Below are 13,794 nucleotides of genomic sequence, written 5' to 3'. Positions count from 1 at the left end.
ACTGAAACTTATACCACTTTCCCTGTGAGATACCATGTGCTACCTGCCCTCTCTAGTGGCAGGGCTGTGATTTCAGGACTAGCCCAGGACCTCAGAGTTGAAGGTTCTGATGTGAATGGGTTGGGTTATATCTGGAAAAGGTAGGAGAGCAGCACTACATATTGCTGTTATCTTGGATACAAGGAAGTACCAATCAAAGAGCTAAAATCCCACCATGTACAGGATGCCAGAGCCTGATCCCAGTACTTTCCCTCCCCTAAACTCTGGTACTTTCTCATTCAGTGGAGAAGCAAGAAATCCAATGAGCCAACCAAAGGTTCTAAGGGGCCTTCCATCCCTCCTGACAACTACAATGTACCACAATATCTGTAAAACAATTCAGAGGCTGTCCTGCCTCAGCCAAGGAGAGCACAGGGTAAGGACTAACATTACTCACTCACTCATTCATTCATTCAAGCACTGCTAAGTCTTGTTTGCACCTAAAATGTGACTCAGTGTGAAGACTAATCCTAATCCGTTGTCTCTAGGACCTGGCCTATGACTTCACTGCTCCAGCTCCTGACTCTCTCCAGGGGCATGTAAAAACTCTAAGCACATTCTTGGGCATTGCCTAAAAGTTTTTGTGAAGTCAGGCCACCTCCCTAGTCCCTGCCTCTGCCTGCCAAAAGAGCTCAGCCCTCCAGTCCCTAGCTGGATACAACCAATGACTGGTCCCACTGGTTCCCCAATTAGGCATGCAGCCAGAGGCAGCCCCAGTGGGGAGAGCTGGGCTCCAGTGCAGCAGCAGCAACAGCATTTTCCACTCCAGCACAAAGCTGGGCCAGAGGCCCCGAAGGGAGCTGAGGTCTGGCAGCTGGAGCTTCCCGGGTATTCAAGCATTCCCGGCAGATGAAGTCATTGGAGATACAAAGCCTTTGGCAATCTGAGCCAAATGATGCAATTGCATTCCCCTTCTCTGGTCCCCAGTACATACAAACCATTCAACAGGTACCGAGTGGAATTTAGAGTTTCTGTATTTTCTTTGGCTCTGGGGTAGCACCCCTTATCTGTGTTGGGACCCATTTCCTTTCCCTCACAGAGGAAATCAGGCATTACTTCAAGGAAATGCCCATCAGAAGTTCCAAGTGGGTCAGCTGCCATGGAAACCTTTACCAGCACCTCAGTGAAAGGATGTATCATCACCTGGAAGCCTGATGGAATCTCTTGACTAATTTCTTCAGAGCTTGGCAGTCAACACACTCTAGGGTCAGCAGTGGTGGCCCCTGCATTTGTCCTTGGAAATTAGAGGTCAGCCTCCAATAGGAAAAAACAGCCTCAGAAACTTCTTTTGATGCAGCCACTAGAGAGAGTAGATGGCGGTAATCTAGGCTGCTGGGGACACATTACTGTAATGCCTTCTAGGACAAAGGAGAAACACCTCCTCCAAGCTTTTGGAAGAGGGAAATCCTTGCCAGCCCTGTGGTGTGGTTGTTTGTGACAGGTTTATCTGACAGAAGATGTTAGGCAGAAAATAAGTAGCCAGTTAATGGTCAGCAGGCCCATGTTGACAAGGGAAAGTTAAAAAATAAAAAAATCAGGGAAAAATCTGTTCTTGGTAACAGAAGGAACCCCAGGAAATAGCTTAGTTCCTCTGAGCCATTTAATCTGTAAAATCATGGAGCCAGTCTTGAAAAATCTCTCTTTTCTCTCTAAAACTTTAAGGTTCTAAAGTTAACTCTTCAGTAATTTTACACTTACACCAGCTTTCTGAGGGTGCCAGGGTTTCTCATTCAGCCAACAAATGGGGAACCTCCACGTTGTAAAATCCCAACCTAGGTTTTCCCTGGGACCAAATAGGTACTCACTGTCGGAATCCACTTCCTGCTTTTGAAACTGTTCAAGAAGGTTTTGTGCTCTCCTCTCTGGGTCTGAGCCAGGCATCATCCTTTTGAGATACTCCAACAGCTTCTGCAGGCAAGGGAAGTGAGGGGGCTCCCGGAAGTCCTCTGCACACTGGTCAAGCCAGGCCCGCAGGATGGACGCAATGGCACTGGGAAGGAGACAAGGAGAGCCAGTGAACCCGAATGCCTGTGGGACTCAGGACAAGCCCTGGACACCACGGTTGGTAGCTGGAGGGAGTATGAGGGGGTTGATAATGTTTTGTTGTTAGAAAAATCCATCCAAATCAGACAAATAGTGAGGAGAAGATTTGGTGAGTTCCAAAAGCAGTTTCCAAGCAATCCAAACACAATCCACTAATTAAAGACCACAAAACCAGGCTGTCAAGGTGATGTAGTGAGTAAGGCACTCTCTACCAAGCCTGACAACCTGAGTTCAATGCCTGTGCTGTGGTATGCTCAGGCCACGCCTTCAGATTCACACACAAACAAATGAATAAAAGCAATAAAACAGAAAAGAAAGATACATACAACTAAACATATTGGTATTTTAGGAGATACTTGGCTACCATTAGGTCAGAAATACATCTGAAGAGAAGTGTCTGTGTTTGGAGGGGAGATGAGTAAGTTTAATCTTATAAATGTCATGGGGACTTCAGCATAAGCACAAAAATTTCCTCATAAAGTTATCCCTTTGTATCTCAAATTACAATGAGAGCACATCTCAGGAACTACGGGATGGAGAAGCTAGGTCTCTGAAAGACAAACAGACAGAAAAACAAATAAAACTTGGTAAGCAACACTACTGCAACACGGTTTCTTCTGATGGATTCACAAAGGTGCACCAGGTACCAGAACTCAGAGACAGACAAGGTTATTTTGGGTGCGTGGCATGCTACAGATACATCCTGAGTAACACAGGGTGTTGCCTTTAAGTTGGGGATAGCTCCTCCCTTGAGAGCAGAGTCAGAGAAATGACTTGCTGCAAAGTCATGGAGTCAGACCCATGCCAGGCTAGGTCCCTTTCCCACAAACAGATACTCTGCCTTCCTGATAACACAGCCTCATAGCAAAGACAGTTCATTGATGTTGGCTAGAGAAGATAACAGGGGGAGCCAGGGCATCTGGTGCAACCCAAAGCAAAGACAAAATTCTTTCACCCACAAAAGTGTGTGTGTGTGTGTGTGTGTGTGTGTGTGTGTGTGTGTGTGTGTGTGTGTAGGTCAGAGGTTAACCTCCATTGTCACTCCTCAGGAGTCATCTACCTTGTCTCTCACTGGGACCTGGGGGTCATCATTAGGCTGGGCTGGCTGGCCAGCAGGCTCTAGAAACCCTCTTGCCTCTGCTTCCCCAGCATTGTGATGACAGACACACTTCACCATGTCAAACTTTTTTTTAAAAAAACATGGGTGCTGGGATCCAACCAGGTCCTCATGCTCCCACAGCAAGCATCTCACAGACTGAGCTTTATCTCCAAAGCCACAAAATGTTTTGTAGAGGGTTTGGAATGTAACTCAGTGGTATAGCATTTGTCTAACATGCACAAGGCATGTTTGGGTTTGGCCCACAGAATCACAAAAAGGAAAATTGTAATTATCTACTGTACTTCACACAAATTGTTTATATAAGTAAAAACTAGAGTGGAAGTTACTATCCACAGTGCAGGGCTACAGCTGGCTGTCACGTGTCTTAACTTCCATACTGTAATTTCATACCAAGGAGCTGAACTGCAGTCAAGGCATGCCTACCACAGATGTCCACTTAACACCTAGCTTTTGGGGCAGGAACATTTACACACTGACTGTTCCTCCACTGTGTCCACCACTGTTTCACTACCATAGACATAATGGCATCTGGAATTTCTAATGTCAATCATCTACATGAAACAAACGACATTAAACTATCAAAATAATAGAAATAATTCAACACTAAAACTCTTTAAACCAAATAACACTAACAAAAACTCTATTTTCCACCCAGAAAACTGACAGAAAGTAATTTGGGCTTTGAATTAAAATTAAAAACATGAGCTGGGCATAGTGACCCACATCTTTAAACCCAGTACTCTGGAGGCAGAGGCAGGTGGATCTCTGTGTGTTTGAAGTTGGCCTGGTCTACAGAGTGAGTTCCAGGATAGCCAGGGGGTACAGAGAGAAACCCTGTCTCAAAAAATCAAAAGAAAGAAAGGAAGGATGAAAGAAAGAATGTGAGTACAATGAACTCAATGGCTTCATATTTTGAGGGCCCTCATGCTATATTAATTATTGCTCCCTTTTAGTTATCAGACTTTAATACCATAATTGTAAACATTTATTGGCAGTTAATATTCCAGAAGTCCACTAACTGAACTTAGGAGGACATTAAGGAACAAAAGAAGAGCACATAAAGGCCAGAAGAGTATATGCTGGAGATATTTGATAAGCGTAGAAGGGAGACATAAGGGTGGATATGATAAAGATACATTATATACATGTATGAAACTGTCAAAGTTAAATAAAAAATCAAGTTATCACCTAATGTTTAATTTTTATAACAAAAATGTAATCTGTGAGTAATTTCCCTTCGTTTGGATATGCAGTAAGCTTAGGGTCATGAGGGTGCATAGTTGGGATGACACACCACAACACAGAAAACCTGACATTTGCATATATCAGCCAGAGTCTTAGAGAAGAAAACTTTATGATTCTTTTTTTTCAAGACAGGGTTTCTCTTTGTACCCTTGGCCATCCTGGAGCTCACTCTGTAGACCAGGCTGGCCTCGAACTCACAGAGATCCTCCTGCATCTATCTCCTGAGTTCTTGGATTAAAGGTGTGTGCCACCACTGCCCGACTCACTCACTTTTGTGAATTTTAAAATAAAGGACAATTGATTACTACACCCTTCCCATTTCAGTGAGAATACAGGCTTCCAATGATACTGATGAAAATCACACACACACACACACACACACACACACACACACACACACGGGGAGGGGGAGGGTGGCAATTTCACATTACACAACAGAAGTCAAAGGGAGCACGGATTGAACCATGAGGTAAAAGCTGCCAGCAATTGCAGTACTCTGGAGGCTGAGGCAGGAGAGCTACCTGGGTTCCAGGACAGCCTGGATTCCAGGGTGAAATTCTGGTCAGCCTGGGTTACAAAATTAAACCTTGACTCAGCAACACAAATGGGAGGAGACCGGAGAAAGGAAGGAAAAGGGAAATAAAGAAAAGAAAAAAATCTTAGGTTATGGGTAAGTCAGTGATACTAATGTATCAATTTCTACTTAACTGACAGCAATTGCTCATTGTAAACTCATAAAATTGTAAAATAGTAATTCTCACAAATCTACATAAACTAAAAAGCAAAATATCTACTCCATCTTTCATTCCCATTCCAACCCCACGACTTGTTATTAGCTTACAGTCTATACTTCTAGGCATTTCTGTGACTATACACACATACTCAATATACATGAAATGCAAATATAAATCAACCTTTTTTTCACTTATTGGTATGTTACAGCCACCTCTCCAGTCACTGCCCCTACAGTTATCTTACAGTTTCTCATGAACACTGTGTCCTACAGCATGGGCATACATCTAATAATCTAAGGATTCTTCTACTGGCAGGCAGATATTTAAATAATTTTTGGGTTCTCATGATTGCAAACAATTGTAAAATGTGTGTCTTGGCTTATGTCTGTGTACATTTGTGAGTAGTTCCCCAAGCATGTCATGCAGTCAATGTCCAAGAAAAGTCACAGATTCAGAGAGCCACCAAAAGAGTAACCTTTGAATGACCTGGGTTCGTATGAGACTCCCTTCCATTCCATACTTAGTCTAACATTAACTCACTATGGTGAGCAAGTTCCTCATCTGTCTGCTCTAATAGTGACCTTGCTACAGCTTAGCCTAAGGAGGTTTTGAGAGTTCACTGAAATCTAGGACACGAAAAGCATTTTCACACAAAAGAGGAATGAAGGGGGAGAAGGAAGAAATCAGAGAAGAGAAAAACAGAGACAGCGTAACTCAACACAAGCAGACCCTTGCCCTCCGATCAGCAGTGCTCCTCAGTGTGCCAGGGAAGGAGGGTTTCTGGAAAGGCCTGGACCCTTGCCCGAGGCTCACAGTAGCCTTATGTTTGCCAGGCCTGGGAAGAAACTTTCCATTCTCCACAAAACAAGCAACCAGATACAAATGTGGGGCTGTTAAGATTCCAAGAAGGAAAGTGACATCGGGAATATGACAGAGAAAAGGGGACAGCAGCGCCTTTTCCATCTTCCCTGGCCTGGCTCTGCTCCTCACCAGGACTGAATGGAAGAGTTAGAGGGCCAGGAAGGGAGACCCTGGCTGCAGTCATACTACACTGGAAAAGTCACTTGCTCACCCCATGCACAGAACTAGAAAGGCCTGGGAGAAGGGAAAATGCAATTCTCTACCAGTAGGATCACCTGTCAACTTGCAGAGTTTGCTCACTTAGTCTCGCTGACCCCTAACTGGAGAAGGGACAGAAAACACCTGCCTGCATCTATCTGACACTGATAAATTGTGATTTCAAATGACATATCAATGGGACCTTCTGAGATATATTGAGAAGGACATGACTGATAATGTGATTACAATGACCTACCAAAGCTCACAGAAGGATGGGACTAAAAAGGATAAATGGCTTGGTGAGATCAACTCACAGAAATCGAAGAATTTGTCACTGGTCACAGAGACAAACTGTGCCTCAACATCTGTGACCCCACACCTGCTGGAAGAAGGTCACAGCTCTGAACAAATACTGCACATGCACTATGGGCAGGACCACATGCACAAATGAACACACACACATGCATCCCCCCCAGAGGACACACTAAGGAAGAGCAATTCAGAGACATCCAAACTAGAGCATTAACCAGAAGACACGGTCTTTAATAATGTCTGGAGACTGGAGGAATACTGAAACCAGGTGGAGAGATTAAGATTGTACACAGTCTATTTTAAGGGGAACACTGATGCCCCAATCTTTTTCAAAGCAACCCTTTAGTGGGTTACAGAGCAGAGCTCCTCTGTCCTGAAAGGAGGTGTGGGTCTAAGCAGACACAGCAGATGAGTGGCCAGCAACATACAGCCAGGCGTCACGGCAGAGGGGACTACTAGCATGGTGTTTTCTACCTTGGGTATTCTTGACAAGAATCAACTTCCCTGCCTATTGCAAAAGCCTATGGGGGAGAGGAACACGTGATCAGATACCCAGGTGTGAGGCCTGCTAAGGTCTAGTGGAAGGCTTTTCCTTCCAGGAGAGACCCCAGGTAGAATCAATGTGACTAACTAGACGAGCATTCCTGAGTGCTTTTTTTATTTTCCATATCTACTAACTGTGTGGTAAATGTCACAATAGGGAGTTCAGAGACCCATGGAAGTACTAACCTTTAGAAGGAAGCTGGTCATGGACTCAGAAGGGTCTCCCCAGGACACCTTAAGGCTAAGGAGGAATAAGCAGCATGGAGAATGGAGCAACACTGTAAGCAAAGGTCTGGAGGTGAGACGGCGAACACTGAGTGGGCTTAGGCATTGTTTAACCAAAGAACACAGAGAGGGGAGGAGCGTAGCACAGTGACACATGCTGTGTCACGTGACACACGCTATGCTCACTGGCTTCTCAGTAAGCACAGGTCATACTTGGGAACACCTGGCTAGCAAGGTGCCTTGGTAGAGGAGCAGGGGAAACTGGTCCAGACTTCCCAGTAACAGGGAGGACTCCCAGGGTACGAAAGCAGCCACTGTGTGGAGGACTCACAGGGTACCAAAGCAGCAGCTGAGCTCCAAGCACAGATGTGACAAACCCAGAGAGTGTGAGCAAATATATAAAATTATCCTAAACACTCCAGAATTAGTAAGTTTTGGGGTTACATTGTCTCTTCCATGATGTGCAATTGCCAAGAATAAGATTACCGCTACAAGACAGATCAAGCCAGATGTTGGTGGCACACACCTTTAATCCCAGCACGCGGGAGGCAGAGTCAGGCGGATCTCTGTGAGTTCGAGGCCAGCCTGGTCTACAGAGCGAGTTCCAGGACAGCCTCCAAGACAATACAGAGAAATCCTGTCTCGAAAACACACACACACACACACACACACACACACAAATAGATTACCACTACAGAAAAAAAAAAGAATAATGCTATTCACTTGGAAGTGGTTTTTTTCCCCCTGCCCTAGAATCTATTTGAGATGATAACGTATTATGCTTAATAACTGCCAAAGGATAAGACACAGAAACTTTTGGAAAAACAGCAGAATGTTTCCCTATTCTAGGGCAGTCTCTACAGACTTGACCACCGTGAGCAAACTCGGAAAAAGGGCAATCCAGGAGCACCATGCACCTCTTAGTGAGCATGGCTGTGCCTCTGCCAAGCCATGTTGGTGGGGTGTAAAGAACTTTGTTAACCTTGAACCTGACTGAGCTAGACCCTCCACCTTGTTCTCCAAGTCCCGGAATTGGTTTTCCTCCACCTCAGGGAAGACTGCCAGATAGAGGCTGCCAGCAAGATGGTTTCCCGAGGAGAAAGAACAAAGGAAGAGAGGGACAAAGTTTCTTTTCTTCTCTCCTCCCCCTTCCCCAAGGGATGGAAACATTACTATCTGGACTGGCCAGGCTGTCTTGCCTCGGCTTCCTGTACTTTCCATTGTTACACTGTGGTGTTGGTGGGACTGGGAGGAGGGGCTGCGACAGGGTGAGGGGACAATATGCAAACAATGGCACGGTCAAGATCTAAGCACAGATGTGGGCAGGCAGGCAGGGAAGGGAAGGGGCAGTTAAAGGGACTAAGCCCTCAAGGCAGGAATAGGAAGACAAGGTACCCAGGGACGACTGAGCGGATAACTGTGTAAGGTAGCGCAGGATGAGATGCGTCTGAAACCTATTACCCAAAGTCAAGGTTACTCACACATCTGTCTTTCATTCCCACACTTAAGAGAAATATTTTCATTTTTACCGCAGGGGGAAGAATTAAAGGATACATGATGTAGCGAGCATGGCCTTGGCGAAATCCAAGCACTCTCACTTACTCACTGCATGACCCTGGACATGTTCCTCAACCGCCCAGGCTACTCTTTGGTAGACGGAAGAACGCTCTACAAGGTCATTTAAGCGTATACAGCGCACCCTTACTATGCAATCAATAACTTCTAGTTGTTATTTGAAAAGAGCATCTGCTACTCACCAAAATTATCATTTTAGGATCTCCATAACTCCCTTCCCAGTTCCCCACAGTATGGGAAGGGAGTTAATGCATTATAAACAGGGGGCTTCTGTTTAAAACCTGCTGAAGTTCTCTGCCGTTTCACCATGAATGGAGATTCCCTTGGTAGTGTTAGGTGTGACCAGGTACCAAGGACAGAAAGCAAGCCCTCCTCTGATGGGCCTGACTGACTGGGTCTTTCTTCATCTTTCCTCGACCCTCTGACCATCTCCTTCCACACTGCACAACAGCTGTTTGGGACCCCGCTGGGGGTGTTACGATAAGGCAACAGCTGAGCAAAACAGTGGGCATTTCACACACATAGGACACAGACATACATGCAGACGAAGCATCCTTACACATACAAATAATATATAAGTCTGAAAAAAAAGAAAATTCGTTGCTCATTTTTCTTCATGCTGAATCACTGCTTTAAATTCAGTTTAACCACTGGCTTACTATTCTGGAGATTTCTACCCACATCCCACAAAAACTGAGATGATATTTTAAATCACAGTTTGTGCCTTTCTTTACCCTGTATGGACATTGAAAAACAACTTTCTCTTTAATATGACATATTGCTCTATTTCGTTTGTTTCACTTAAAGGAAAGATATATTCCTTTTACATTATTACCTTCAATTCTTCTAAATTTCGAGGTTTTACTATGCTCACTGTTCTGCTGTTATTGTAGAGGTTTTTTTTTTCGTTTTTATTGAATCTTCTTGTGTGTTCAAGGATGGTCTTAAACTTAAGTGTGCTGGTACTACAGGTGTGTGTGCATCTCTGTGCCTGAGTTTGGTGTTTTATGTCTTATTTTTATGGGGTTTTTTTCTCTCAAATTTTCCCCTTTTCCTTACAATCATTCAGTTTCAATTGCCTTCTTAGGGCATTTGGATTTTCTGGAATGACTATTGATTGCAAACATTCCAGGAAGAGTTTTCAAATACTTTCCGCTTTAATTTCTCCAGGCACTAATAACTTCAGACTTCAGCTTTTCTCCAAAGAGTGCCCAACATCTTGGATGAAGACTGTTTACTAGTTCCCTTACCAGCCCCTGAGCACTCTGTCAGTACCCCAGCTTCTAGGAAGGATCACAAGAGTGACATTCGTGTCTTCTGAACGCGTGGAAAGGACAGTGGGATGATTTCAACAGGCCGAAGCACGGCAATGGTAAAGAAATTGAGAAAACAGAATTTGGCATTCCAGGAGAGCCCAGGTGAGACTCAACTAAAGAAGAGGAAATAGAAGCTGCTCTGACATAAAAGAGCACTGACTACGGGAAGCAATAAAGCACCCAGACCTGGGGAGTTTTAAATCTCTTTAAATAAACTTACATACTATCCCCCCAACACACACAGAGCAATCTCACACATTTCAAAGAACTCGTGATGCAAAAGTTGGACGGTTCCCATTCCTTCTTTGCTGCAGCAAATCTGTCCTGTGAACAGTTTCTTCTTCCTATCTGTCTGAAATGCGTTTATCATGTGGAAATGTCAACAGGCACGGTGAAGAGGGCACAGGTGAGCGAATGTGAGCGGAGTTGTTTTCTTCCATAATAGGAAGTAGGTTTCCGGATTCCCAAATCAAGGCCGATTTCAGGAGTCCTAAGATAAAAAAACAACGGCAGGGCCCACTGGTTCTCTGCTTAGGCCTAGTCTGAGCACCAGAAGTCACAGTGTGGCAAAGGTCTAAAACTAAAGCCATGGAAACAGAATTCTTGGCAACTTGAGACACTCTCGTTGAGCCCGATGACTCTGGAAGTCCTGGCTGCAACAGAGCGCGCTACGGGGCACTCCACAGGCTGGAGCCACCCTGAGCAATCTGATAACATTAATAAACACATAAAGAACGTGGGTCAGTGTGGGTTCAAGACACCAGAAACCAATCTTAAGCCATCTTAAGGCTTTATCTGTGTATTCATATTTCCATCTTTTTGGTCGGCCCTCTGTTAGCTTGATTAGATCCACACTTAGAGCATCAGAAATGACTGCCAACTTGGTACATGGAAGCATACATAAAGGGTAAGGGTCCCAATATAATTTATAGAAAAAACTGAAAAATCAAACAATTTTAGACTTTTTCATGTTCATGATTAGATCCAATAGTGAGTCTCTGTCCCTGCTCCCAATTCAACCCAGGGCCACAAAAATTAACTAAGGGCAACAGCCCTGAGGTGAGGCGCTTGGTTTCCTGCTGTGCGCTGCCCACCTAAAATCACAAGGGAACAGATGCAGGGCAGAGGAAAACAGCCGGCATTTGCCACTGTTTGTACACCCCACCCCATCCCCACTCCCACCCCACCCCCACCCCAGCTGGACAGTGTCTCAGCTCAGCTCTTGATGACTGAAGTGAGCAGCTGTGACATCACAACTTAACACGCAAATCAGGGCCGGACTCCTCTTTTCTGATGGTTTTATTCAGTCTGCTACATATGCTTTCTAAGACAGAAAAACAGTCTGGGGAATGTCCAAACGCCTAATATAGTATTTGAACCACATCTTTGATTTTGGCTTTTGAAAAACTAAATACATTTTATGTTAGCTGTCACTGACTTGAAAACGACTCGGATATTGTATGCTCCAAGAGTTCCATTTCCAGATGAAAACTCTGAAACTGAGAGAGGTAATGCGACAAACAGAGGCCGTGTGACTAGTAAGAGACAGAGTGACTGCAGGGGAGGCGGCTTTTACCCTCCCTGTGGCTGGCCCTAGGCCACCTCTGCATTTGACTCACCTAGTTGTAAAAAGGAACTCAGATGGGTAAGCTTCCAAACGAGCATGCTTAGAGGTACTAAGATACCATGTGGTGGGGTTTCCTACCAAGGCACTGGTGATATCTCATGACATGTCATCAAACGGAAGGGACAAGCCTTGTCTTGTGAATTATAGGACGTTTAGCGTCATCCTTGCCCTCTACCTGTTAGATGCCAGTAGCACATACTCCATTTGTGCACAGCCAAAGTGTCCAGATGCTGGTCAATGTCCTCTGGGGGACAAAGTCACCCTGTGACAACCAGTGCCACTCACTGCTCCAGGTCAGGGGACAGAGGTCTGGGGTGCTTGAGGGACCTGCAGTGTCACATGCAGATCGGGGAGTTGCTTCCCTGGTTCTTCTCAGGAAAACGAGCAGTGGCCATCTGTAGCGATGGACACTGTCAGGGGAGGCACACAAAAATACAGTAGAAACTGATAATGGCGACATGGAATACAAATTAATAAAAGGAGAAAAAATAGAAGAAAGGGAAACGGAAGAAAGAAAGAGGTCACCAGAGAGAAGGGGTTTTAGCATTCCAGAGTCTGGGGGACAGAGTGACCTATTATAGAATAAAGTGCTATGCATTCACCAGGCACAGTTCTTTCAAAAAGGCAACTCAGTTTGAGCAAAGGGGTCAAGAACTTTCCTCCAAGTCGCTGTGAGGTTCTGGGAAAGGACTATTGTCCCCAGATGATGGACCCCTCAGGGGAGTACTGTGTGAAGCTCTTTGTTAAGGTTTCATGTGCTTAAAACTCTAAAGCCCTTAAAACAGCTTAGCCTGGAGTTTCACCCACATTAGAGTTCTGAGTAAGTGTACAATGAATTTCAGTGGGCCTTTAAAATAATGAGCACTGCTTTTCACATCCAGGGTACAATCAATTTTCCTAAGTGCTCCTTCCCCCAAACCTATTTAATCTTGAAACACCCTCTGGTGAAAGGCTCTGGGTATGTTGCAGACGGTACTCTTCTAGGCTATTCCTGTGGCTAACTGAACAGTAACTGTAGATTTGATTGGCTTCCAACACTGGTGGCTGACAGTGCGCTCGCTCCTCACTGAACCCACACACAGGTCAGCACACCCGTCACGCCACTCTCTGGACCCTTGCCGTTTCTCTTCTGGGGACTCTCACGAACACCCATTACAAAAGGATCCTCTGAGAATCACTGTTTTAGTGCCTTCTCATGGATGAATAAAAACAATTTTAAACACTCCAATCTCATGATTTCTAAACTTGAAAATGCTCAGGACTCACTCCAAGGATCTGAAGCCGCAGATTCTAGTCCACTAGCTCAGGGTTAGTTGCTACTTCATAACTAATTTTGTGACTGTTATGAGTCAGTGTAAATATCTAATATGGAGGATATCTAATATGCAACCCTTGTGAAAGGGCCACTCAACACCCCACCAGGTTGAGAATCACTGGGCTAGAAGCAGTTCAACTTCATTTCTAAAGAGTTTCCTGGATGCTGAGCTGACAGTCCTCAATACATGTGGACATGGATGACTCCAGGCCCAACCCACCTTGATGACCTATGTTATAATGCTTCCCACTGATGCAAAGCGTGTATGGCTGCTAGCCCACAGCTAACCAGGAGAAATCCAAACTCTTTTGTGAACGATTGAAGCCCTTCACAGTGCAACCTTAGACTAGTTTCAGCCACACAGAATCCCCCGACCCACATACACTCCGTGAAGTAATCCCCCAACAACTCTCCCTTGCTTCTCAAAACTCCATATATACTGAATGTCCCTGATGGGACCTGCTGGCCCCTCTGCCTGGACAGCCACTGCCCAAGTCTTGACCATCCTTCAAATGGCACCTCCTCCACTAGTCCATCTCCTGTAGAAATAATGTAATGGTTTATCTACCATACCTTGCCTTGGACTTTTAAATATGCACATTAGCTTGTCTACTTTTCTGCGATAAAATTACAAAGAAACC

At 44.9% G+C, this 13,794-nt stretch overlaps 1 protein-coding gene and 1 long non-coding RNA gene across 4 annotated transcripts in view; one reads left to right on the top strand and one right to left on the bottom strand.

Moving 5' to 3' along the window:
- The window catches only part of Rgl1 (ral guanine nucleotide dissociation stimulator like 1), a 230,787-nt gene that overhangs the window by 36,951 nt on the left and 180,042 nt on the right, over positions 1-13,794 (bottom strand). For all 3 annotated transcript variants that reach the window (XM_005071280.4, XM_040737599.1, XM_005071281.4), the window contains one exon: positions 1,845-2,029. In XM_005071280.4, the coding sequence (XP_005071337.2) occupies positions 1,845-2,029 (185 nt within the window). The remainder of the gene's footprint in view (positions 1-1,844; positions 2,030-13,794) is intronic.
- Positions 8,659-10,441, top strand: LOC121136710. The gene is made up of 3 exons (XR_005873779.1): positions 8,659-8,746; positions 8,855-8,995; positions 10,066-10,441. It is a non-coding gene; the product is annotated as an uncharacterized LOC121136710 (long non-coding RNA).

This window comes from Mesocricetus auratus, unplaced genomic scaffold (assembly GCF_017639785.1).
Source record: "Mesocricetus auratus isolate SY011 unplaced genomic scaffold, BCM_Maur_2.0 Super-Scaffold_100676, whole genome shotgun sequence".
Taxonomy (NCBI): Eukaryota; Metazoa; Chordata; class Mammalia; order Rodentia; family Cricetidae; genus Mesocricetus; species Mesocricetus auratus.
Note: the sequence above shows the minus strand (reverse complement) of the source record. Positions and strands in the feature narration are given on the sequence as shown.